At 34.6% G+C, this 25,284-nt stretch overlaps 2 protein-coding genes across 3 annotated transcripts in view; one reads left to right on the top strand and one right to left on the bottom strand.

Annotated features, from left to right (window-relative positions):
- The window catches only part of LOC120354194, a 58,405-nt gene extending 34,053 nt beyond the window's left edge, over positions 1 to 24,352 (bottom strand). For both annotated transcript variants that reach the window (XM_039440770.1, XM_039440769.1), the window contains exon 1: positions 24,228 to 24,352. The gene's annotated coding sequence lies outside the window, so the exon portion shown is untranslated. The remainder of the gene's footprint in view (positions 1 to 24,227) is intronic.
- On the top strand, positions 15,626 to 17,431 carry LOC120354274 (piggyBac transposable element-derived protein 4-like). Its single transcript, XM_039441175.1, has one exon. The coding sequence runs from the start codon at positions 15,626 to 15,628 to the stop codon at positions 17,429 to 17,431; it is 1,806 nt and encodes a 601-aa protein (XP_039297109.1).
- Positions 24,353 to 25,284: the final 932 nt, after the last annotated feature.

The following is a 25,284-nucleotide window of genomic DNA, read 5'->3' as shown; positions in this document are numbered from 1 at the left end:
TTCGGGTCAAGAAATTAAACCCTTAGATGAATCTTGCATCCATGTGGCTTCCATGCAAATCATTTATATTTATTGAGGGGGAGGTGAAGTGTACAAAATCAGGTGCGAAGGCTGGGGATGATCCAATAGAAGCTAAGTATATATAATCCAGTAACCTCATTGGAAATCTCTTTGATGAAATTCGATATGAATTGGCTGGCCAACAAATTTATAAATCAAGACTAATTGGATTAACATCAACAATTAGAGCTATTCTAGTGAGAAATATGTTTGATAAAAACACATATCACTTGGCTGGGTTTGACAAAGCAGGATATACACTAAAAGATAATAAGTTTACATTCTGTGTACCTCTCAAATTAGTTCTATCATTTTTTGAAGACTTTCAAAGAAAATTTCAAACTTGAAACAAGAACTTGTATTATTAAGATCACCAACAGATCTCAATTGCATTGAATCTACAGAAGCAACAAACATTAATGTAAAAATAACGAAGCTTCAATGGAGAATTCCCTATATAACTTTAGAAGATCATGTGAGGTTGAAATTTTTGAGATTGCTCAATGCTGATACACCGTTGAAGCTGAGCTTTTGTCATTGGGAGATTTCAGAATTACCAAATTTACAAAATAGCACTGTTCATTCTTGGGCAGTAAAAACTGCATCCCATCTCGACACACTAAAGTATGTTGTTTTAGTGTTTCAGACAGATCGTAAGAATAAAATTAATAAATCAATCTTGGAATTTGATAGTTGTAATCTTCAGAATGCAAAGGTCTACTCAAACTCTGACTATTTTCCTTATGAAAACCTTCTTGGTAAACAACAATTGATGTACTGTATGTTTTTGGATTTTGCACCGGCGTACTATAACCATAGTATCAATAGTGAGCTTGGAACAGAGATTGATTTTAACACATTTTGTACTAAAACACCCATGATTGTAATTGACTGTTCACATCAATCTTCTCATTTGAAATCCTCCACAGATATTAGAATAGATATGGAATTCAAGGAAGCTGTGCCCCCAAATACTTCCGCTTATTGTGTTTTAATCAGTGATCGTATTATGGAGTACACTCCTCTTACTTCCATGATGAAGGAAGTTCAGTAATTTCTTGATAGAGCACAAACTATATAAGTATTGCATTTTTCAAATTTTACTCATTTGAGGTTTTAGCCTTTATTGGTTAACATCTACAATATCTTCTAATTCTGAGAAGAAAACATGGTCTATCGAGATACAGCATGATCTTGATGACGAGGAAGACAGCATCTACTATGACTCAAGATGTAGTACACCTATAATGTCTTCTAATTCTGAGAATAAAACACAGTCTATCGGGATACAGTGTGATCTTGGCGCCGAGGAAGACTTCTTCTACTATCAATCAAGATGTAGTACACTTAAACCACAGGAGGAGGAGGAGGTGGAGGAGGAGGAGGAGAACGGAGGACAAAGGGGGAGAAAGGAGGAGGAGAACGGATGACAAAGGAGGAAGATGGCGGAGGACAAAACAGACCTTGTCATCGAACAGAAGGAAGAAAGTCTCTCCTGTAAAAAATTCGCAACAGTCGACATGCATTGGTACAAGGGAAATTCTAATCAAATTATCACGAAAGAAATCGGAATTGTAGATCAGGTAAATAGCTTTGTTGTGTTGCATTTCAAGTCGCCATTTGCAAAGTTGGAATTGAATGCCAAATTGCGTAAGCAAGCAACATGGGCAGAGAACAATTATCACAAAATACGCTGGGAAGATGGTCATTTTATTCATACAGACGAATTATTGATATCTTATCTTGAAGGATATGATAAAATCTACACAAAAGGTACAGAGAAAGCTGAGTTTCTTAGAAGGTTACACAAAAACGTATGTTGTTTACTGGATGAACTTGAGAAACCAAATTTTAACTACTTCACTAGTTCATGGTGTTATAATGCCTGTGAAATTCATCATCGCAATCCAACTGGGTGATAAGCCCTCTATGCTGCATTTAATTATAATTCATTGATAATGAAAAATATGGACTTGTCTCCAAATTTCATGTGCGAAAACAATAGAATGCTTAGCATGGAAAAATGTGAATTCTATTCAAATACAGAAAAGAAAAACTTTGCAAGATATGGCTTTTTCTATAATGGACAAGAAATTCAATGTGTTTATTGTATGCAAGCATTGAGATATCATAGCGCTTGCATATGTTGTATTGGTGGAAATGGACATAAGCCATTCAATTTCTCTTTATTAGTACCGATATATGTATAGTTTCTTCATTTGCTCATCATGGACCCATGCAAGTGGATGCAAGCTGATAGTGAATTGGAAATGAGGTTAGAACAGTGTCTTGATTGGTATGATGCTTGTGAAATTGCAATTAAACATTCAACTCATGGAAATCATCATCTGGTGGAACAACTAAAATACATTTTCCTAAACACAGTGAATTTGAACAATATACATGATTATTTATGCTATTACCAACCCCATAAACTGTCTGTGAGTAAACTCATAAAAATTGAAGAGGAAGTGATGAACAATTGTAGTGAATTGTGTAAATGAATTTCTAGTTTATACTCGATTGTTTTTATTTCCATTGTACCTGCAATCTCTAGGTTTAATCATTCAGTAATGCTTTGTTAGTTGAGCTGTAAAGATCTCACATGTGTTGAAGCTCAATTCTATTTATAGAAGTGTGTAGTAAAGTGTGCAGATACAAGTTCATTTAAATAGTTTCTTATCACGTTTTACCTGTACATACACTCAACTGGAAAATATGGTTGATTGTTATAGCTTTTCAAAGTTCAAGAAACTATCTTGTCCCTTGATATCAATTTCATTCAATGAATTTGAACTAATTGCAAAAAATATTAAATTTTCAACAGGTGATGAGGTGAGCGATCTTGCATTAACAAAAACAGAAAATCTCCACTTTCCAATTTTATCTGAAATTTTTGAATTACTCGATATACTAGAAACTGGACATCTGCATATTATGGTTGTTCGAATAATGATGAATCATTAGCTATCGTTAATAATTCTAATGATCTCTGGGAATGCTTATATGACATTGCTGATCGAAAATGTAAAAGATCATAGATCACTCTGTAGAGAGTTTCCCCCCACTGATATATGTCTAATTCAAAACTGATGTGTGTGTATTTGGATATACTAGTTCATTCTAAGCATGTAAAAGATGTAAAAGATGATTGAGGAAACATTGAAAATATAATGTTTGCTGTGTGTACAATCCACAATTCTGCATGTGCTTGACAACGTTGTCAAGTACATGTTTCAGTTAAATCTGACAGTAAGATGTTCATTTCACTTAAATGCGACAGTTAGAAAAAGATGTTTCACTTGAATCTGGGAGAAGTTTGTTCCACTTAAATCTGGCAGTAGAATGCATCTCTCTCTCTCTCTGTTCCTCTCTCTCTCTCTCTCTCTCTCTCTCTCTCTCTCTCTCTCTCTCTCTCTCTCTCTCTCTTCCTCTCTCTCTCTCTCGAACATCTCTCTGCTATAAATCATCAAATAGAGCGTGACTAAATGTAATTGGGCATGACTAAATGTAATTATAAATGAAATAGAGCATAACATAGAGAGAGAGAGAGAGAATCATCGTTATAATCTTCTTCTTCTTCTTCCTCTTCTTCTTCTCCTTCTTCCTCTCCTTCCTCTTCTTCTTCTTCTTCTTCTTCTCCTCTCCTTCTTCTTCTTCTGAAATAGAGAGAGAGGGAGGAATGGAGAGAGGTTATTCTCCTTCTAAGGAGCGGGGGAGGAGGCAGGGAGGTGTGGCAGGAGCGGGGGTGGTGAGGGTACATAGGATGTGTACAGGGAAGGGTGGAGGGGGGGGAAAGTCGTAAAAAAGTGATGCAAAACATACAAATTCATTCTACTCAAATTAATTGGGAAAGATTATGCAGTGAGTTGCCTCCTGTTTAAAAACAGCTCATATTTTAGCTTAAATGATGCTGATATGTGAATTAAATTGTCAACCATTTCTGTTGTACATAATGTTGGCCCAGTCAAATAGTCAATAAATTGTGCCCGACCAAACAAAAATTCTCTTAATTTTTTTTCCAACAATTGGTTTAATCGGTCCATTCACTCGCTAATGAGAGTAATCCATGGTTTTCCACAAGAGTTACTGAAAGGATAACTCTAAGCACCCTGAAAACCAAGACTTGTTTTATATTTTTTCAGTTTTTTTACAATATTTCAGAAACCAATTTTTCTTTCCATATTGTCTCCTTACACACCCTTGAAAAGCATCAAATTGCTTCCAATTTTCATCCTCCAATCTTTTATTATAATTAGTGACAGGAAGTAAGTTGTAGCTCTTCGAAAATTCATGCCTCTCTCCAACTAAGTGAAAATTGCTATAGTGAGGTCCACGTTATTATGGCAGTGAAGAAAGATAGGAGAAAAACGTTGCTAAGTCTCTCCATTTCGCCACTGAGTGTACACAGCTGTTACTCAATTCATCTCGTCATTGAATTTGATCCAATAATAATTATTATAATTTCCTTGATAAAATAATCAATTGAATGTCAAATCAATCAAGAATATTTATTTTTTCATGATTCATTTGATTCAAAAATTTGCTTCTATAACTGAGATCAGATTTTATTCTCATACAAACCTGAAATGACGGCTAATTTAAGAAGCTGTGATACACCAATCTGAATCTCAAAACAACAGAAATTAGGTTATTTGGTAGGTATCCTATTCCAATCACTTTCAAAAATAATAGAAAAATAGGAATCCAATTGAAATTAAGTAATTATAATGGAAATAATTGTGAAATAACCTTTCAATATTATTTATACCGGTACGAGTAGGTCTAATCTATAAGTGTCGGCCACGGTATTTGGATGAAAATTCTTGAAAATGTAATTAGATGATCGTCTTCTTCTTGGTGATCTACTTTGGTGTAGGCTAACTGAAGCATAAATGGAGTCTGAGATTGTTAGTTATCTACTTTTAAAATGTCATTTCAGGTATTTTAATCTGTGTTCCTCATACGGTAATGTCTGAAAATTATTGAATTGTTCCAAAAACACATTTTAAATCAATTATACGACTTGTGTACTAAAGTATTTTGATCGAATTAAGAAAAAAATGGCGGCTCAGAGTTGTTTGTCTATATTCTGTACAGTCACTGTCAAAAGGGAAAATAAAATTAATATTCTGGCGAATGGACAACATTGGAAAGCTAGAGAGAGATAGCGCTATCTGTTTTGTTGTATGATAGAAAAGGACAGCAACAGTATTGTCAATCGTACACTGCCATTAAAACATGGAACTCACTATAGATTCATGTACTCATTCCTTTCCTTCTTCCTTCTCTCACTTTTCTATAGTGAGGTCCACGTTATAATTGCAGTGGATGAAGATAGAAGATCAACGTAGCCGATCCTCAGTCTTGTCAATGCCTTCTATAGACGGTAGCTGATACAGATTTATTGATGTAAAATTAACTGTCCGTTCTCGTTTAAAATAATCAATTACATTTTATTAAGCAATAAATTATATTTTTCAATAATTTCATAATGTTTTTTCATAACTAAGATGAAATATATTGTTAATTGAGTATTAATTCCACATTTTTAAAAGACGATCTGGCAACAGATCAATGCGAGAAAGAGATAGCGCTATCCGATTTTGTTGAATAATAGACAAGGATAGCAATACCATTGCTAATCGAAGTCTGCCATTATAACGTGAACCTCACTATAGATTAATGTATTCATTCCCTCTTCCCTCTTCTCTGACTTCTCTATCCTTCCAGCAGTCGCGCCCTACTCAATCACACGAGCAGTCGCGTGTTGTAATTCTTACAACATCCAATTTTTCAAGTGTTATGTAATCTGTTTACTGTCAAAACATATCAATTAATTGTGTAATTACTTTTTTCATCCTCTTGGATTATTTTACGCCTATGAACATTTAGATGATTACCATTTCAAAGCTGAATAAGGAACATCAAGCAAAGCCATCAATTCTGTGTTATTGGTTCGTTTACAGTCCCCGTATACAGTCTTTCCCTATCTTATGCACAGTGCGACTTATGCACTGTCGCGTCTAAATGGCACCCAAAGACTGAACCATTGCTCGGTTGATACTGCAACTCAGTGGAGTGATGGGGGGAGAGTTTTGGAATGCATAGGTGAATCACTAGTTTTGTGCAGCAAAAAACTGACACTGTTGTACTTATTACAACAGCGCGACTGCCGGAAGGCTATGTATTGTTCAAACGTAATCAGCATGTAATTGAAATGTTGATACGATTCCTTATGATTGAGTGAAAACAGGAAAGTCATATTCTAGGGATTGAGGTAGTGATTCAATTTATAAGACTGAAGAGGTGGCGCTAAACTCAGTAGGGTGAACCCTTCGACTACCAAGCGGGGTAATTGGACTAGGCCTACCTCAAACCACATTTTTTCTATTTTTTTGTAGATAATGTTGATTTATTTCATTGAAACGTTGAGTACTTGTTAAAAACATATCACTTTAGCTATTTCTTAACATAGAATCATTCCATTCCTCTTATTTTTTAAAAAATAAGCAGATTTATCCTGGGGGTAACTCTATTACCCCACTTGGTATTCCATGTCATGAAAATTTTTGGTATATTTCATGCATCATCGGAATACATCAGATATCAATTTTATGTTCAATTCTTTTTTTTGCCAAACCTGATTCATAATAATCACTTAGAATCTAAATTGAAAGAATTGCTTCTCTATAACCATAATTTCAATATTTGACAACATTTCCCCTACAACAATATGATAGAATGCTTTTTTTTTGTCCTGTCAGTTTTCGATTGAAAACATATTTTTCAACAAAAGAAATTTATTTTTAATCATATTAATAGCTTTAGTAATGCATTTGATCAATGAATTGACAGAAAAAAATATAAACAATTATATAAAACTGAAATCTTGTTGAGGTAACCCAGTTACCCCACTTGGTATTTTGTGTATGTGAAAAACTTTGGTAGTAGAAGGGTCAAGCTCAATATACAGAGTGTCCCACCAAGATTGTAACAGCCGTTGACCGTAGATTCTACTCGAGATTTCTGACAAAAAATGTATAGTAAACTTTTCCCTATCGAACTTAGTTTTCGAGATATTATATACATTTTTCGATATTTTCAGAATATGCCCACTTCATGATATACTCAATATATCGAGAACTACTGGTCGAATTCCAATTTCAAGGGTATTATTGAAGAGAGGAGAACATTTCAAACAAGATTAATGTAATTTTATTTGTTGTTAGATATTTTGTAGTTTCTTATTGGGGCTTAAACTTAAAAAAATGCTATTCTACAAATTCAAAGTCAAGTTTCAAACCATTTTTTCTCGATTTTTCTCTGGGTAATTATAGTGGTTTCAATATTTCAAAAACTTCTCCATTTCATAAGCTTTCGAATGAGTATAAATTTGAATAGGTCAGTTGCATGATAAAGTGTTCAAAAACTGCTAATATCTGGAATGAACACCTTCAAAATAAGGAAATTCACAAACAGCATGCATCAAATGGTGATCTTAAGGGTGAAATCACCTGATTATTGCATGATTTTCTGTAGCATATAGCCTAAGTCCTAAATAAAATATCAATCATACACTTTTACAAGATTCAACCAAATTCATTCATACAATGATAATTCAAAGTAGATGAATGACAGAATTGAGAAAAATGATGACAATCATCTAGATGGTAATCAAGTTACATATCATGCTCACTGCTTACAGGAATTCGAAATAGCCTCAATATTCCTGTTCATGCAACTTCTGCTGCCGTTCATGAAGCTTCGAGTTGCCCGTCTCACTTCGTTGGGCCATATCATCATTACTTTAAACGTAAATCGAATTCTGAGAATCATTTCCTCCCTGGTCTCTCAAATTCTCTGTAAACTTTACTTCTCACAACCCCCCAAAAAGTAGATATTTATTGGAGTAAGATGAGGCGAGCGTGGTGGGCAACTTACGGGTCCACCTCGGCCAATCCACCGGCTCTGCATAATTGTTATCAAGCCACCCACGGACGTTTCTAGCATAATGAGGGAAGCAGCCATCCAACTGGAGCCAAATATTCTGCCTCAAATTGAGAGGCACGACTCCCATCAATTCATGAAGCTCATTGACCAGAAAGTCCATATAAACTCCACCATTTATTTTTGCAGGGAAAATGAAAGGTCCATGTATGTGTACTGTGGAAATTTACAGCATCAGTTCATGTGAACTTACTTCTATCTGTGATCTGTCGATGAAATGTTTTAACACAATCTTGTGTTAAGATCCAAAGGCAAAAATGCATCCAAGAAACAGTATCAGGTTCATTCAACTCTTGAACTGGAACGAAAGTTGAAATGGTCGAAAGTTATTCTTCTTCAATATTTTTTGAACCATCATTCTTGAAACATCCAACTTCCCAGCTGCCCGCCGGATGCTGGATCGAGGATTCTGCTCGAAATACTTTGAAATAAGATTCTTAAAAGCTTCAGAAATTAAGATTGGTCTCTCGTACCTTGAAACTGATCCTAAACCCTTACCATCTTGACATCTGTCAATCTTAAAAATGTGTTATGAGATGGGTGTTTTCGGTCAGGAAAACGTCTCCTGTATACTCTCTCTGCCTCTCTTGAATTGCATCTACACTCTCCATACACCAATAACATGTTCAAGTATAATATCAAGGTAAATTTCATGATAATGAACGCGAACACTTTTCTACTTGCCAAATTTGATACATAAATCATGCCAATTAACTGGAAAGCACACTGAGAACTATACTGGAAATAGGCTGAAACATACACTTCTTGTTATTTTATTCAGGATTTATAAACCGAGAAAAAACGGTTTGAAATTTCACTTTGAATTTGAAGAATAGCATTTTTTCAAGTTTAAGCCCTAATAAAAAACTACAAAATATCTTACAAGAAATAGAATCACATTAATCTTATTTGAAATGTTTTTCTCTTCCCAAAAGTACTTTTGAAACCTAAATTCGACCAGTGGTTTTCGAGTCATTGAGTATTTGATGACCAGAAGTACGCATATTCTGAAAATATCGAAAAATCTATATATCTCGAAAACTAGGGTCGATAGGATGAAACTTTACGAGTCATTTTTTGTCAGAAATGTCGAGTAGAATCTACGGTCAACGGTTGTTACAACCTTAGTGGGACACTCTGTATACTAATTGATGAAAATTATAAGGAGTAGAAGATTGAAGAAAGGTTCAAAGGATAAAAATTCTGGAGAATTGGATTCTTTTTTAAAAATAGAGGGTGAAAATATCGATAAAACTATTCGTTTCTGAAATATTGTGAAGAAACTAAAAACAAAATTCGTGGTTTTCGAGCTGCTTAGAGATTTCTTTACTAATTCTGACAGGAAATCATAGATTATGATTGATATCATCTCATGATGATTACCCTTATTAATATCATCCATTGATGGATGTCAATGTCAACAATGAAATCAATTATTGACAGAATTTTTGTTTGTTACAACGTACTATTTGATTGGGCTGGAATATATTCTATTTTGAGAGAAACAGGAGGAAATAATGATATGATGATCATAAAGAAGGAGGTAGGAGTGGGAGGAGAAGAAAAAGAAGAAGGGGAAGAAGAAGGAGGAGAAAAAGGAAGGAAGTGATGGAGGAGAAGAAGAAAGAAGGAGGAAGGAAGAGATAGACGGTAAGGGAATTTATATTCAAATATATTAAAAGAGGAAGAATAATAATATCAATATTATTCATTATAATTATATTATATTATTTTGAATTCATAAAATGACTACAATAAGAACCTATTGCATTATCATCCGATCAAAACAAGAGCTGAAATATTATTTATTTCGTAGCAAATTAATTGGGAAAGATTATGCTGTGAGTTGTCTGGTGTTTGAAAATAGCTTATTTTTCAGCCCGAATGACGCACATGTATGCTAATGTAAATGTTCAGCATTTTGCATCACTTCGAGAAAAATAAAAATGATGATAAAAGCCCAAGAAGTGATAGAAGGGAAATAAGAGAGAGAAAAAGGAGTACATAATGATGAAGGAGATGAGAAACAGAATAGAAGAGATGGTGGAGCAGGGAACTTATATTCAAACATGCAGTTGAATTTCAAAAGAAGGCAAGAGTAGACTCAACTTCTTCGATTATCATCCAATTACTAGAACAACAGTTGAATCCACTTCTAAGCAAATCAATGAGACAGATTATGCCTCAAATAATCAACATATTTTATCTTATTTTAAAGCCAGAATAACGCTGATATATCAGTGATAATGTTAACCATTTGCATTATATTTTCTCGTATATTCTACTCTCAGTAAAACAGAAGAGGATAAGGTGATGATGATAACAGGAGTAAAAAGTGGGAGAAAAAAATGGAAGAAAGCGAAAAAGAGAAGAAGAAGAAGAGGAGAAGAAGAGAAAAAAGATTTCATATTTCTAAAATTCGTAAATTTTTGTTAAATCGAAATAGGAATTTTCAGATTAAATCGAAATTGATATTTTCAGGGAATTTTTGTTTTATTCAATCAACAAAATCATAAAGAATCAATCCTCAGAAACTCATAAATTAATCTCTCACCAAATTTTAAATGATCTGTCCCTGAAATTCAATGTTCAGGAGCTCATAACTCAAAAAGTCATGATCGGAAAAAAATTTCCTTGAAACACTTCCTTATTTTGATAGTATTCAAATCGAAGAACTTGAAGAAATAATTATAACCAGTGAGAAGTTCTTCAGTCTTTTGCACAGCCTTTCAAAAATGAAAAGAATAGACAACTCATCCATATAATAAGAGAGAGTAGGGTTGTGTTTGTTCTTGTGTTCGTTTGTTCGCATCCAAACATGTCAAGTTGTGGATTGCATACCGGAAAAACGGGATTGATTAAGATTTTCATATTTCGTACATAGATTCTAAAAATATCAATCTCGTGCACCTGGAAGCCCAAATTTCAAATTGTCTTCTAGATTTTTCAGAATTAATGTTCAAATCTATGCTACCGTACATGAAGTTCCATAGGCTTCATTGTTGCAGCTCAGAAGTGTGTGTTTTTTCATGAGGAGGTTATAATGCTGTTACAAGACTATCATTTTCGAACAGCCGTGTAGCGTAACGGTAAAACGCTAGCGTATGGCTCCTCCGTTCGAATCCCGATTCTTCCCAATTTTTTGGTTCTTCATTTTTTTCCCTCGAAACGTATCATCATCAATTATTCTTTGAAGGAATTTGCTTTCATTACAATTGAACTTGGATTTCATCAAATAATCATTTTTAATGTAAAATTCTGCCACCAGTACAAATGAAATGGACAAAGTCTTCATGCTGTAGGCCTATCATTGAATTTCATAAGAAAAACATGAATAGATCACAATAAAATAATTTATAATTTATATTCTTCAGTTATAATGTCCTATTAGACACGAATTCGCAGTGAAACGAGTATTTTGTTTGGAATTGGGAAAACAAAAGGCTGCCTGATTCAAATTGAAGAGGATCTAATCGATACTAAAATTTATTGATGTATTGAAAAATCAATATGATTCTGTGAGGTTTTCAAGTATTATGTCTTCTTCAGTTTTCCATACTATGATAGAAGAAAGAACTGGCTTATACACGTAAGGAATAGGGAATTATGTTTGACGCATCATCACATCTGAAATATACTCAACTGATTAATTTGAAATTTTGCATATAGATTCTTCATTAACCGGGGATGGTTATTTATGCCTATTTTCAGTTCTTTGAGATTCCATTACGTCAAGTTTTCAATTTGTCATGCTTCCAGTTGTTGTATAGAAGCAGCTGAACATTTCTTCAAAAGGGACACTAGATGATAGCTATGATTGGGGATCCAATTCGAATAAAAATAACTGATTTTCTGTCGCATCAAAACCGCACCGATTTCTCAAACCGTTCAGAAGTTATTCTCATCCAAAGATACTGATAAATCATGCATCTATCCATCATCTTTACTATAATAATGGAAAGAGCTGGCTCATTCACGTACAAGACGTAGGAAAACTATGTTTGACACATCATCACGTCTGAACTACTGGACTGATTGATTTTAAAATTTTGCATAAAGATTCTTCATTAACCGAGGATGGTTATAGGCATATTTTCAAATTTCGAATTTTTTATTAGGTCAAGTTTTCATTTTGCAAAGTTTTGAAATAGACCCTTTGTGAAGCACGGGTTACCTACTAGTTTTATTATAATTCGATCACTAAGACAGCAGTTGAATTCATTTTGGAGCAAGTTAATTGGGAAAGATTATGCTGTGAGTTGTCTGGTGTTTGAAAATAGCTTATTTTTCAGCCCGAATGACGCACATGTATGTTAATGTAAATGTTCAGCATTTTGCATCTCTTTGAGAAAAACAAAAATGTTGATGAAAGCCCAAGAAATAAGAGAAGAGAAATAAGAGATAGAAAAAGGAGTACATGAAGATGAAAGAGATGAGAAAAAGAATAGAAGAGATGGTGGAGTAGGGAACTTATATACAAACACACAGTTGAATTTTCAAAGAAGGCAAGAGTACACACAACTTCTTTCATTATCATCCAATTTCTAAAACAACAGTTAAATCCACTTCTAAGCAAATTAATGAGACAGATTATGCCTCAAATAATCAACATATTTTATCTTATTTTTTAGCCAGGATAACGCTGATATATCAGTGATAATGTGCATAATATTTGCATAATATTTTCTCGTATATCCACTCTCAGTAAAACAGAAGAGGATAAGGTGAAGATGATGATAACAGAGGAAGTAGAAGAAAAATGGAAGAAAGAGAAAGAAGAGAAGAAGAAGAAGAGAAAAAAAAGATTTCGTATTTCTAAAATTCGAAAATTGACCAAAAATAACTTAAATAAAAGTAATGTTATTGTTGGTCATTTTTGTTAAATAGAAATTTCCAGATTAAATCGAAATTGATATTTTCAGGGAATTTTCGTTTCATTCAATCAACAATAACATGAAAAATCAATCCTCGAAATCTCATGAATTAATCTCTCACTAAATTTGAAATGATCTGTCCCTGAAATTCAAACTCCAGGTGCTCGCTCATTACTGAAAAAGTAATGATCGGGAAAAAAATCCTTGAAACACTTTCTTATTTTGATAGTATCCAAATCGAAGAACTTGGAAAAATAATTATGACCAGTGAAAAGTTCATCAGTCTTTTGCACAGCCTTCCAGAAATGAAAAGAATAGACAACTCATCTATAAAATAAGAGAGAGTAGGGTTGTGTTTGTTAGTTTGTTCGTGTGTTCGTTTGTTCGCGTCAAAATATGTCAACTTGTGGATTGCATACCGGAAAAACGAGAATGATTTAGATCTCCAAATTTTGCACATAGATTCTAAAAATATTATTCTCGTGCACCTGGAAGCCGAAATTCCAATTTCCGTTCTAGATTTTTTGGAATTAATGTTCAAGTCTATGCTACCATACATGAAGTTCCATAGGCTTCATTGTTGCAGCTTAAAAGTGTGTGTTTTTTCATGAGGAGGTTATAATGCTGTTACAAGACTATCATTTTCGAACAGCCGTGTAGCGTAACGGTAAAACGCTAGCGTATGGTTCCTCCGTTCGAATCCCGATTCTTCCCAATTTTTTGGTTCTTCATTTTTACTCTAGTAGAAAGAAAAATAAGAGAAGAAGAAGAAGAGGAGAGGAAGAGAAAAAAAAGATTTCGTATTTCTAAATTTCGTAAATAGACCAAAAATAACTCAACTAAAAGTAATGTTATTGCTGGTCATTTTTGTTTAATCAAAATAGGAATTTTCATATTGAATCGAAATTGATATTTTCAGGGGATTTTTGTTCTATTCAATCAACAAAAACATAAAGAGTCAATCCACGAAATCTCATTGATTCATCTCTCACTTAATTTGAAATGATCTGTACCTGAAATTTAAACTTGAGGAGCTCATAACTCAAGAAGTAATGATCGAAAAAAAAATTCCTTGAAACACTTTCTTAATTTTGATAATATTCAAATCGAAAAACTTGAAGAAATATTAATAAGAATTAAGAAATATTTCATAAGCAGTGAAAAGTTTTTCAGTCTTTTGTACAGCCTTTCAAAAATGAAAAGAATAGACAACCTATTTTATTATAAGTCGATCACTAAGACAGCAGTTGATTCAGTTTGGAGTGAGTTAATTGGGAAAGATTATTCTGTGAGTTGTCTGTTGTTCAAGAATAGCTTATTTTTCAGCTCAAATGACGCTGATATGTAAATGAGAATGTTACACATCTTGGATCAAATTCTCTGTTCCTCATATTAGGCCAGTAAAATAATCATTCAATAATTGTGCCCTGACCAAACAAAAATTCTGTTGAAGAGTTTATTGTTTCAAGCGGTCAATTTGAATGCTGATATGAGTAATCATTGGTTATCTGTCAAAATTTCTAAGGGGATAACCTTTAGGACCCTGAAAACCACGAAATTTTTTCACTTTTTCCAATTTTCCTCAATATATCAGATACCAATATTGTTCTACCGATATTGTCACCCCATACTTTCTTGAAGAGCATAAAATTTTCCCCGAAATATGTCCATACAATCGAATGTTCATGTAATCGAAATGTTCATACAATCCCTTATGATTGAGCGAAAACAGAGAAGTCATATTGCAGGGATTGAGGTAGAGATTCAATTCATGAGACTGAAGAGATGGCACTAATCTTTGTTATTGATAGAATTAAGCCTGATATAGCCTATACTAATTGATAGAAAGTACCATTTTAAACTCCGAAACTCCGACGCATGAATGCACTCACGAAAGAGTACCACAAAATTCAGCAAAATCAAAACCTGCTAATACATGAGGATGTAGATGATGCCAATCAAAGCCGCTTAATATCAAGGTTGCACCCGACCAGTACTGCATTAGCTGCCTTGGCTGATGGATTCAGCTTGACTGAGTTCTGGCGACAACAATGGTCTGCAAAACAAAGCAATTCCATCCCGAGTATCAACCAAGAGCCACCAGGTTTTGATCTACCATGTAGATTAAGGTCAGCGCTGAACAGAGTTTGTATCAAACATGGTAGATGTGCCTTTGCTATGCATAAATGGGGCAAGGCAACAACACCATTTTGTGAGTGTGGTGCTGTTCAGACAGTGACGCACATCATCGAAGAGTGCCCAAGAACAGCATACACTGGTGGACCTGACGATTTCCTGTTAGCTACAGCACAATTAACCTCTTGATTAGTGAGTTTTTCAATGTTGATTAGTAACGCCGCACCTGCTGCGGCGCCCATGGAAGTGCCATAGACAGTAACGCCGCAGCATATGCGTTCTATAACATTCATCATGTCAGGAATGCCTCAGATGTTGTGTTTGTATCCTAGACTATAGTGCGACATCTAGTGGTCATTTTAGTAAACTTTTAGATAGTTCTGTAAAATTTTGTAAGATGGCAGGAGCTTATTCTTTGGAAGCAAAATGGAAAGACGGTTTGGCTAGTCTAGTCACATTGTCAGTTTGTCACGTTGTTATTCGGTTGTTTACGTGTTTCAACTGTGTTCTGTGTTTCGTTTTATGATTATTTCTTACTGTTCAAAATGACTTCCAATGATAATTTGAATGATAATGAAATTCGTGAGTTCTTTATGGATTCTGGAAGTGAAGACGAAAGTGAAAGTGAATTTGATAGTAATTTTATGGACGATAGTCAGCCAGGTCCCAGTGGAATGAATAGTTCTAACCTACAAAGACTTGATCATTCAAGTTTGCAAGACAGTGGAACAGACAGTGACAATTCAATTGTGATGGATGTTGATTCGGAGGATTCTGAAAGTGATGAAGAAGTGTTCATAGGCCCACAGAATTTGTACGATTGGGTAGATGCCACAGATACCAGTAAGTTCGTGCCTCATTTATTTGATTTTGATGACACCAATTCTGGTATAGACCATAATTTAGGGCTAAGTGCAGATAGCACTGAAAGTGATTGCTTCAAAGTGCTATTTGATAGTGATCTCGTTACTCACATTGTTGAAGAAACAAATAGATATTGCGAGCAATATAAAAGTAGTACAGTTTTGAAAAAGAAATCAAAACTGCATAAATGGTATGACACGGTTTTGGAAGAAATCTATACCTTTTTGGCTATCATAATGCTTATGCCCCATAATAAGAAAAACAAGATCATGGATTACTGGAGTACAGACCCCTTGCTGCACACTCCAATATTTGGAAAAATATTTTCTCAAGACAGATTCATGAGTTTACTCAGAATGCTCCACTTTGTAAATAATGAAGACCGTGTGCAAGGAGATAGACTGGGAAAAATCACAACAATCTTCCATTCTCTGAGGATGAAATTCAAAAATGTCTTCACACCTTTCAAGAATGTGTGCATTGATGAAAGTATGCTCCAGTGGAAAGGAAGACTATCATTCAAACAGTTTATGCCTCAAAAACGTCACAGGTTTGGAATAAAAATATTCATATTGTGTGACTGTAATACAGGATTTATAAACGACATGGTTGTCTACACAGGAAAACAGACAACAATTGATATAATTGATTCTTTGGGCATTTCTGGGTCGGTTGTAACTACATTACTGGAACCACACTTAGGCTTAGGACATACTGTGTATGTGGACAATTGGTACACGAGCCCCCACCTGTTCCAATATCTCTACACAAATAAAACTGGAGCTGTGGGCACCGTGAGAAGCAACAGGAAAGATCTGTCAAAGTTTCCTAAAATGAAAAGTGGGGAGTACACTGCTAAGAAGACAACATGCTTATTAGCAGAAAAGTGGGTGGACAGAAAGGAAGTTCATATGTTGTCCTCAGTACACACTAATGAACTGAGAGAAACTGGAAAGGTGCACTACAGGACAAAATTACCTATAATAAAACCAGCAAGTGTGATCGACTATAATAAGAACATGGGACTCATAGACAAATCAGACATGCAGATCTCCTTTACAGACAGTGCTCGAAAATCTGCCAAGTGGTACAAGAAGTTTTTTTTTCATTTGTTGGATGTGGTGGTATATAATGCATTTATTATGCACAGAATGGTAACAGGGAAAAATATGGAACTTGGACAGTTCAGGCTGAATTTGATTAGGCAACTGTTGGAAGAATTTACGCCACAAAGGGCATCACGTGCAGGTGGAAGGAAATCTAAGCACCAGGATTCACCTCTTCGTTTGAAAGCCAGACATTTCCCGGATATGATACCTTCCACGGCTAGTGTACTCAAGCCAAGGAGAGCTTGCAGAGTCTGCAAGACAACCACTCTACAACCCCAGAAGAGACAAGACACTCATTGGCTGTGCAAGGAGTGTGGAGATGTGCCGCTGTGCATGCCAGAGTGTTTTCGTGCTTACCACTCTCTCAGAAACTACTAACAAGGTAGGACACTTGAAGGAAACTATCTTATAATATATTGATAACATCTTATTTATAATGCACAAACCTTAGGCTTGTTCAAATAAACCCAAAAATTTCAACCTCCCAAAGTAAAAAAAAAAATTCAAAGTTCCAATGTACTATATAATTATATTGCCTATAAAACCTGAAAACAAAAAAAAAAAATGTTTCTAGGCTCTTTTTATAAACTAACATTGATTATCAAATGAAAAAAAAATAAAAAAATTAAGAAAAAAAACTCACTTTTTTGGTGTATTTTAGCGTCCATAAACTCACTAGTCAACAGTGGCCACAGCATGTGCGGCAATACTAATCAAGAGGTTAATAACTTATTTAAATGTTTGCCTATAGTTTTGAAATCTATGACTGAGAAGAATCCAATCGTTGTTGATATATGAACACATAAATGTGATATATAATTTTACCCATTCCATTTTACTATTAGAATTTAATTGTGTCTTTTGCCATAAATGCTAGATAGATAGACCATTATAAGGAGTAGAGGGAGGTGAAAAGGTTCAGAGATGAGAATTGTTGAAAATTAGAAATGGTCTTCAAAAGAGTAGAGGGTGAAAATATCAATAAAACTATTCGTTTCTAAAATATTGTGGAAAAGCTGAAAAAAGAAGAACATTTCATGGTTTTCGGGCTTAGTCCGGGCGCAAATGTCATTCCGTCATCATCATTGGGTAACAGTCATGGAAGATGTCTCAATTCCTCCGTTGAGTCCAGCATGATAAGGATTGTGATGATGATAGATCCGAATCACAGGCAAACAACTAGGAAACAAGATAGCCGCCGAAATGTTTAGTGCTTGTATTTCAATAACCGTTCAAGATATTCAATCGTTTTTTCAAGAAAATATTTTAAAAATCTTCCTGTACTACTTTTGATCTATATAAGTTTCCTCTTGAACGCATATTCTATTAGAGTTCTCAAAAGCCCAGAAAAACTTTTTTACTGATTTTATTCTATTATAACTTTTTTGTGCAAGAGATACAGAGAAATTTTAAATCTATGAAATTGAGACCGTTCTTTCAACTTTTGAACAATATATGTTCATGTGCTGTACCTCAACAAATGTGTTCTCCAGCACTCTCCAAGGAGAACCCTGCATGATTTCTGGTACGTTTTTCCAAATGCATGAGGTTACAAGCTATGAAATCGATTTTTCCATGACTACTTCAAGATAGAGCCTTGCAAATGGTCTCAATCTCTTCGTTACCACAAGCCGAATAAGAGTATTGATGATGAAAACAACGTAAATATTCGATATCATTGAAAAATTGAAGATGGCGGTCATTATTAACAGGAATTTTTATATCGCTTGCTATTCAGTTATTGTGTGAGTTATCGGATTAGTCGAGTGGATCAGATGCTGGCTTTATGATTCAGAGGCCCGGGTTCAAATCCCGGCCCGGGCAAGATATTTATCTCGGGCCACTCCCGTGTTTCGGATGGACACGTTAAGCCGTCGGTCCCGGCTGCCTGAAAAGCAGTCGTTAGGTCAGGCCCTGAAATTGATCAGCTGCGACCTGAAAACTCTGACACCAGACCTGAGCCAGCCAGGTCACTCGATATTATTATTATAATTATCGGATTGGTTTCACCACCAAAGTGTTTAGAATTACCCAAACCATGATGCTCAAGAAAAACGTCTCATTTCGACCTTGTTCATTTGCTCATTTCTTGTTTCTTTTTATGATGACAAACATTTTTGAGATTGCCATCATGGAAAATTTCTTTCTACACATCATTACAAAGAGATTGATACCATTCACAAGTCTGTACCTTCAAGGAGTCATGAGTTACACGGTTTCCTAATTGTTGGGATTGGCATTTGGTGGAAAAAGCGTGTTGTAAGCGTACTGCAAAGAGTACTTTTCTCTCTTTTTCCAATGACGCTCCCACCGTGGAATATGGACTTCCTGCCTTCAACCAGATGTCATTTAAAAGCTTTGGAAATATTCTAGAACAGTGTACCAATAACACTATTGTATGTCTTCTGCGAATACATTTACAGAGTGGGAAGTGGAATATTCTCCCCGGAACAGGAATGTTTCAAGTTTTTGAAGTTGATTGAATCATGAGAAGAGTGGTCGAAATAAGACGATTCTCTCAAATATCAGTTTGGTTAATTTTAAACACTTTGGTGATGAAACCAATCCGATATCTCTCACAATAACTGAATAGCAAGCGATATGAAAATTCCTGTCAATAATGACCTTCTTCATCTTCTTTTACTGTGCCTTATCCCATTTAAATTGGTTCGGCATTCCTTCCTCTTAGTCTGCCTCTCCACAAAGCCCTATCCAATGCTTCCTCTCTCCACCAACCACTCTCCCGCAAGTCAGCCGCTATTCTATCTCCCCACCTCATCCTAGGTCTACCTCGTCTACCTCCATATTGTTAATCCCAGCTGAAGTAAATCAGCTGTATGGTTCATCGATGGCTCAAATTATTCAGGCTGAGTGGAATCTTCCAACCAACAAAGCCATACAAAATTGCTCTACTTTTTACATTAATATTATACATTTTAGTCCAACTGAGAACTGTTGAGATTTTGAAGTCTAAATGTCCCACCCGTTTTGATTTTGAGAGTGGGGAGGAATTAACCTCAAATTTTCGAAAATATTGAATTTTTCGGATATTGTTGAAATAAGGTCAGAACAAAAAAATATTTTTATAGGAGAAAATGGTTTTTCTATTTCTCATTGACTCATCAAAATTTAAACATATTGAAATATATATTATCCACTAGGTATTCAAAGGCTACTTGATCTGTTAGTTCCCATTTTTCAATTTTTTTATATAAAACAAAAGCATCTGGCTTCGACATTTCCAAGCCATTTTCAAGCTATTCCTATAATAAGTTGTTGTGTTCTATATAAAAAATATTTGAAAACAAGAGGGTACTATAAAATCATTCTTTATTAATTAATAAAAAATTATATTATGAATATATATGAAATAACTTATTAAATATATTATGAATATATGATGGAAATGTTCTATCAAATAAAGAAATAATATATTTCAAAATGTTTCCAGCAATTATAAACATTTTTCTTTATAACTCTCAATTCTTTTTCTAGTCTTTTTAATTATCACTCATGCCAGAGACATGCATTACATAAAAAACATAATAAAATAATATAGTTTATTATGCATGTCTTTGGCATGAGTGATAATTAAGAAGACTAGAGAAAGAATTATAACTCCCAATTCTTTCTCTAGTCTTCTTAATTATCACTCATGCCAAAGACATGCATAATAAACTATATTATTTTATTATGTTTTTTATGTAATGCATGTCTCTGGCATGAGTGATAATTAAAAAGACTAGAAAAAGATTTGAGAGTTATAAAGAAAAATGTTCATAATTGCTGGAAACATTTTGAAATATATTATTTCTTTATTTGATAGAAAATTTTCATTTGAGCCATTGGGTAGAGAGAAATTTCAATTTCAACCTGAGCTGGCTGCTTACATTATAACTTGTATTTCAATCAAGCAATATAAGTGTGTGTGTTTGAATAACCCTCATTATTACTTTTTCTAGGCAATTGTATATCCAGAGCTATATGATCCAGATACTAGTGTAACAAGCATTGGAGCCTCAGAGTTTGAAATGGAAAGGATGATAAGGAGTGAGCCAGCATCATGTATCAGCACTCCAATCAGTATTATGTTATGTTTTAGCTACAGAAAAATGAATATCTCCATAGTGACTTAGTAATCTTTGGAAGTTTTATATATTAATATTAATTTCTTAATCTTGAATATATATTTTTTTTCTTTTCGATGAAATTTGTATTTTATGATTAACCATGTTATGTTCTACCTACAGAAAAATTAATATTTTCTTAGTGACTTGGTGATCTTTGGAACCTTTGTAGAATTAGACTTGAGTATAAATAACAAATTGTAAACTGTCTGAATAATAAGGTGAAGTGTTTTTGTTCTCTTTTTAAATATACACTGTCTTTGCTACTAACGTCTTTTATAATCATTGCCCTTCATAATGAATTTCACCTAGTTTTAAGGCGTGTTTTCGTATTGAAAGGTTTTACCAATCAATCATGTAATATTGTTGTTTTTTGAGTACCTAATTCCAGAAGTCTTTGGATCCGCTCTGGCAAAAAACCTTCAGCAGGAAATCACAGAATAATTAAGTCTTTCTCTCTGTTCTTCATACAGAGAGTATAAAACTCTGAAGGATGCATGTCTACGGTAACATCTCATTTTAATTCTCTTGATATTTTGAATCTTCTACCTAATCATCCAGTTCCAGACTTTTTACACTCTCTGAACCGGTATCCAATCTGGTTAATATTTTCCTCTCGCAGCTATATCAAAGTTTTTATCATGCTGGGTTCACTCTAGAGTGAAAATTTCTTTTAGGAAAACTCTCACCTACTTCTGTGCTTACAATAGAAGAATATCCATATTGGAACCTGATAGCCAGTGTGAATTACATATTTTGTACATGCAGATTCAGGGAATAGTTTCACTGAAAGAATATATTCATTCTGGAGTTAGTCCTGCTACATGAAAACTTTGGTATATGCACGAAAGAGAAAAATATTGGTCCAGATTGAATTGATGTAACATAAGTAAGGGATGGAGGAAGAATTGGTGAGGTAAAAAAGAAAAATCAGTACAGGAACCATTGAGAAATCGGTAAGCAAGCAAAAACACATTGGTACAAGAAGCTGAAAAAATTCAGTTAATAACTCAGCCAACATCAGTTTTGGATCTACTTCGTTTTGGTAGAAAAAATTAGTACGAGAAAAAAAACAGTTTGGGTCTAGCATTTCTTTATCCCATAATGCAGAAACATTAATAGTTGATCAAGTCTTATTCAGTCCGCGAACTAGTTTTGAGAAAAATTATCATCTGACTGAAATTTCTTCAATACCAAACCAGTACTTTGATCGATGTGGACTAATATTTCCTCAGAACATTGTGACGTCATTGATGACGTCATTAGCTTTCCACCATTTTGTTATACCAATATTATTTCAGTAAGCAAAATTCCCAATGTTTCATTAGTATCGGTATGTTTCAGTAGTATGATATTTTCGCGGCCAACCGATATTTCTCAGGTAATATTTCCTTATTATGCTAGACCTAACGAAGAAATTGAGACATCTTCCACGTCTGCTCCCCAAAAATGACCACGGAATGACATTTGCGCCCGAACTAATATCTCGGAGTAGCATTAGTATTTTCTCCCGACTTTTCTTTGTTTTAAACTCGGAAAGCTTTTGATGGTATAGTGTTGTCTACAAGAAATTATTAGCATTGTCGATACAACAACCCAAACAGCCATTAGTCGTTTACACACCAATGTCTTGCTGACACTACAGGACAGGACAGAATTTACTCTTATGGACAGTAGTGGAGCAGGCTGTGGATTATAACGGTGCGAGGTCTACTGTTCACAGAACTACTAGTTATATGGTAGTCCAGGCAACGAATGCTCAAATAAGGTATATTGGGAAAAATTTGGAACACAATATTGACCCTGCAGCTCTTTTAAAGAATGTGAGGTGGTAAACATATCAAAAGTCCTCACTCCTACCCCCTGTGCAAAGAGTGTGGGGGTGGTTTGGAAGGACATCATTTTGGGTTTTTTCACATATCTCGAACTATATGCGTCTTTCGGAATTCTTTACAAATGAAGGATTGAAGCTCAGAAATTAGCCTACAAGTTGCATCTTTAAAATTTCTCCAGTTCCTGAGTTTTCCATCTTCTCCATCTTCCTTAGTTTTCTAGGTATGAGCTCTCAAAGGTGTCACATTTTGAAGAAAACCCCTTCCAGCTCCGATTTTTTCATCTTCTAGGCCTTATCACTTCTGAACGATTGATTGGAAAAATCCATGCTCATCATGAGCTCACAGAGCATCATATTCTCTTCAATATCATGAATCATTTCATCATTTCACGTATATCCCTACGATTGTTGCAGACGTTATAGTGTTGAGTGTAAAATCTCCAGTTCAACAACAATAGATACATCAATATTTGACATCGCAGCTTTGTTTGGACAAGTTAGAAGGTAACATATCAAAAGTCCTCATCCCTACTCCTTGTGCTTAAGGGATGAGGATGGCTTAAAAGTTTTGTTTTCATCTCTGGCTATTTTGTTTTTTCATTACACGCATGTATCTTGAAAACAGGGCATCAGCATAAAAACGAAAGTATTTGTTTTTAGTGGATTTGGGCCATGGAATGGATAATAATTCATCCTGGCTGTTTTCTAATGACTGATTCTTAAAGAAAGCCCACATTCAGGAGACAATCCAGTCACATACTGAAAGTGTATGGAAGGTCGTTCAAAAGGAGTTCTGTCCACATGTGTCAATCAAAGAGGGTTAAGTCCAGCATTTAAAGCTTTATTATCCAAAAAATATCAATATTCTAGGGAAAAATTGTTGATCAATAATGTCTCTGATGCCTGTTTAATCATTTGAGAAAATTAAATTCTCTACACTGGTTAATATTGTTACAACAGTTTTTTGTCATTTGTGAAAAATTAGCTTTTGGTTACAAGATCTTTTTTGAACGCCACCTCCTCAAATATTCTAGTATTAGATTCATACACACAAGAGCAAAAGTAAGTTGATAGGAATGTTGAAAAATCATTGTAAAATACAGTACAGTATGTACTTTAAAATGGGTAAAAGTAGTGAAAATTGTTTTATCAATATTTTAAAAATAGGTGAGAGGAGATGGGAATTGACAAGAATGTGTCAAGTGGAACTCACCCATTGTGAAGGATGGACAACAGGAGGAAGACCAGCAGAAAGTCGCCAACACTGCAGTCACCCATTGCAACAATATAAACTGCTTCAAGAAACCAACAAGTTGGAAGCAACTGGATGAGTGACGGTGAGAGCACCTCGATTTGAACTAGAGCTCTGACAATGAAATCTGTGCCAAACTTAGCTTTGTAATGCGCAAGTGTCTCTAACGTATTCATTGAATCAGTTCTGTTGTCTGCGATTGATAACGGTTGCTGAGCAGTAGGCTATAGCGGGCGTATGGTGGAGCAGATACGCAGGTGATCTAAGTTTGAGTAAACGCAGCTTCAGAGCTCCACAGCATCAATATTTACGCTACAAACTTGATCAAAGAAATTTTTTTGTTTGAGCAGTTCATATTGGAACACATTATTCGATGAAAAATTTATGCTACAAGTGTTTTCATACTCGGAAATAGCTAGTTTATCAGCCCAAATCACATAGAACCAAGAAAATTCGACCTATTTTCTCAAACACTCATGAAACTGTAATTTTTCATACTGTTTTGTAAATTCATTATTTCCCAATATGGTTTGAATTTTCAACCAAAAACACTTCTGATGTAGAATAATTCCCCTTTTAGGAGTGATGAAGGTCAACCTGCTTTGGTCACCCCCACAAAGTCTAAACTTTAAACTTCAAGTGTCACATTTATTGTTTGACTGGCCGCTTTGCTCGCCTCATCCATCTAGCAAGTGGGCTCCGCCCCCTGGACCCTAGCTGGATGATCCAGAAATAAGATCCAAGCTCGCTCCACTCATCTGCATTCTTCATTTGAGCTTTCTTCCTTCCATCAAAAAGTCAGAAAGATCTCAGGCTTTATTCAATCATCAGTCTCCTTTGCAATATATAGTGCAGGGTTGGAAATTTTTTTTTTCTAATCAGAATGATTGAATATTAAGTTATTTCTCAACAGGAGACTCTGTTGAGATATCATTAGAATTATTGTATTGCAGTCCAATAGTTCTTCGAAATTTGAAACAGGAATAATGTTGAGAACTTAACAAACATTCATATTAAA

Source organism: Nilaparvata lugens, chromosome 14 (genome assembly GCF_014356525.2).
Source record: "Nilaparvata lugens isolate BPH chromosome 14, ASM1435652v1, whole genome shotgun sequence".
Classification (NCBI taxonomy): domain Eukaryota; kingdom Metazoa; phylum Arthropoda; class Insecta; order Hemiptera; family Delphacidae; genus Nilaparvata; species Nilaparvata lugens.
The sequence above is the reverse complement of the archived record's forward strand: the minus strand, read 5'-3'. Positions and strand labels throughout refer to the sequence as shown.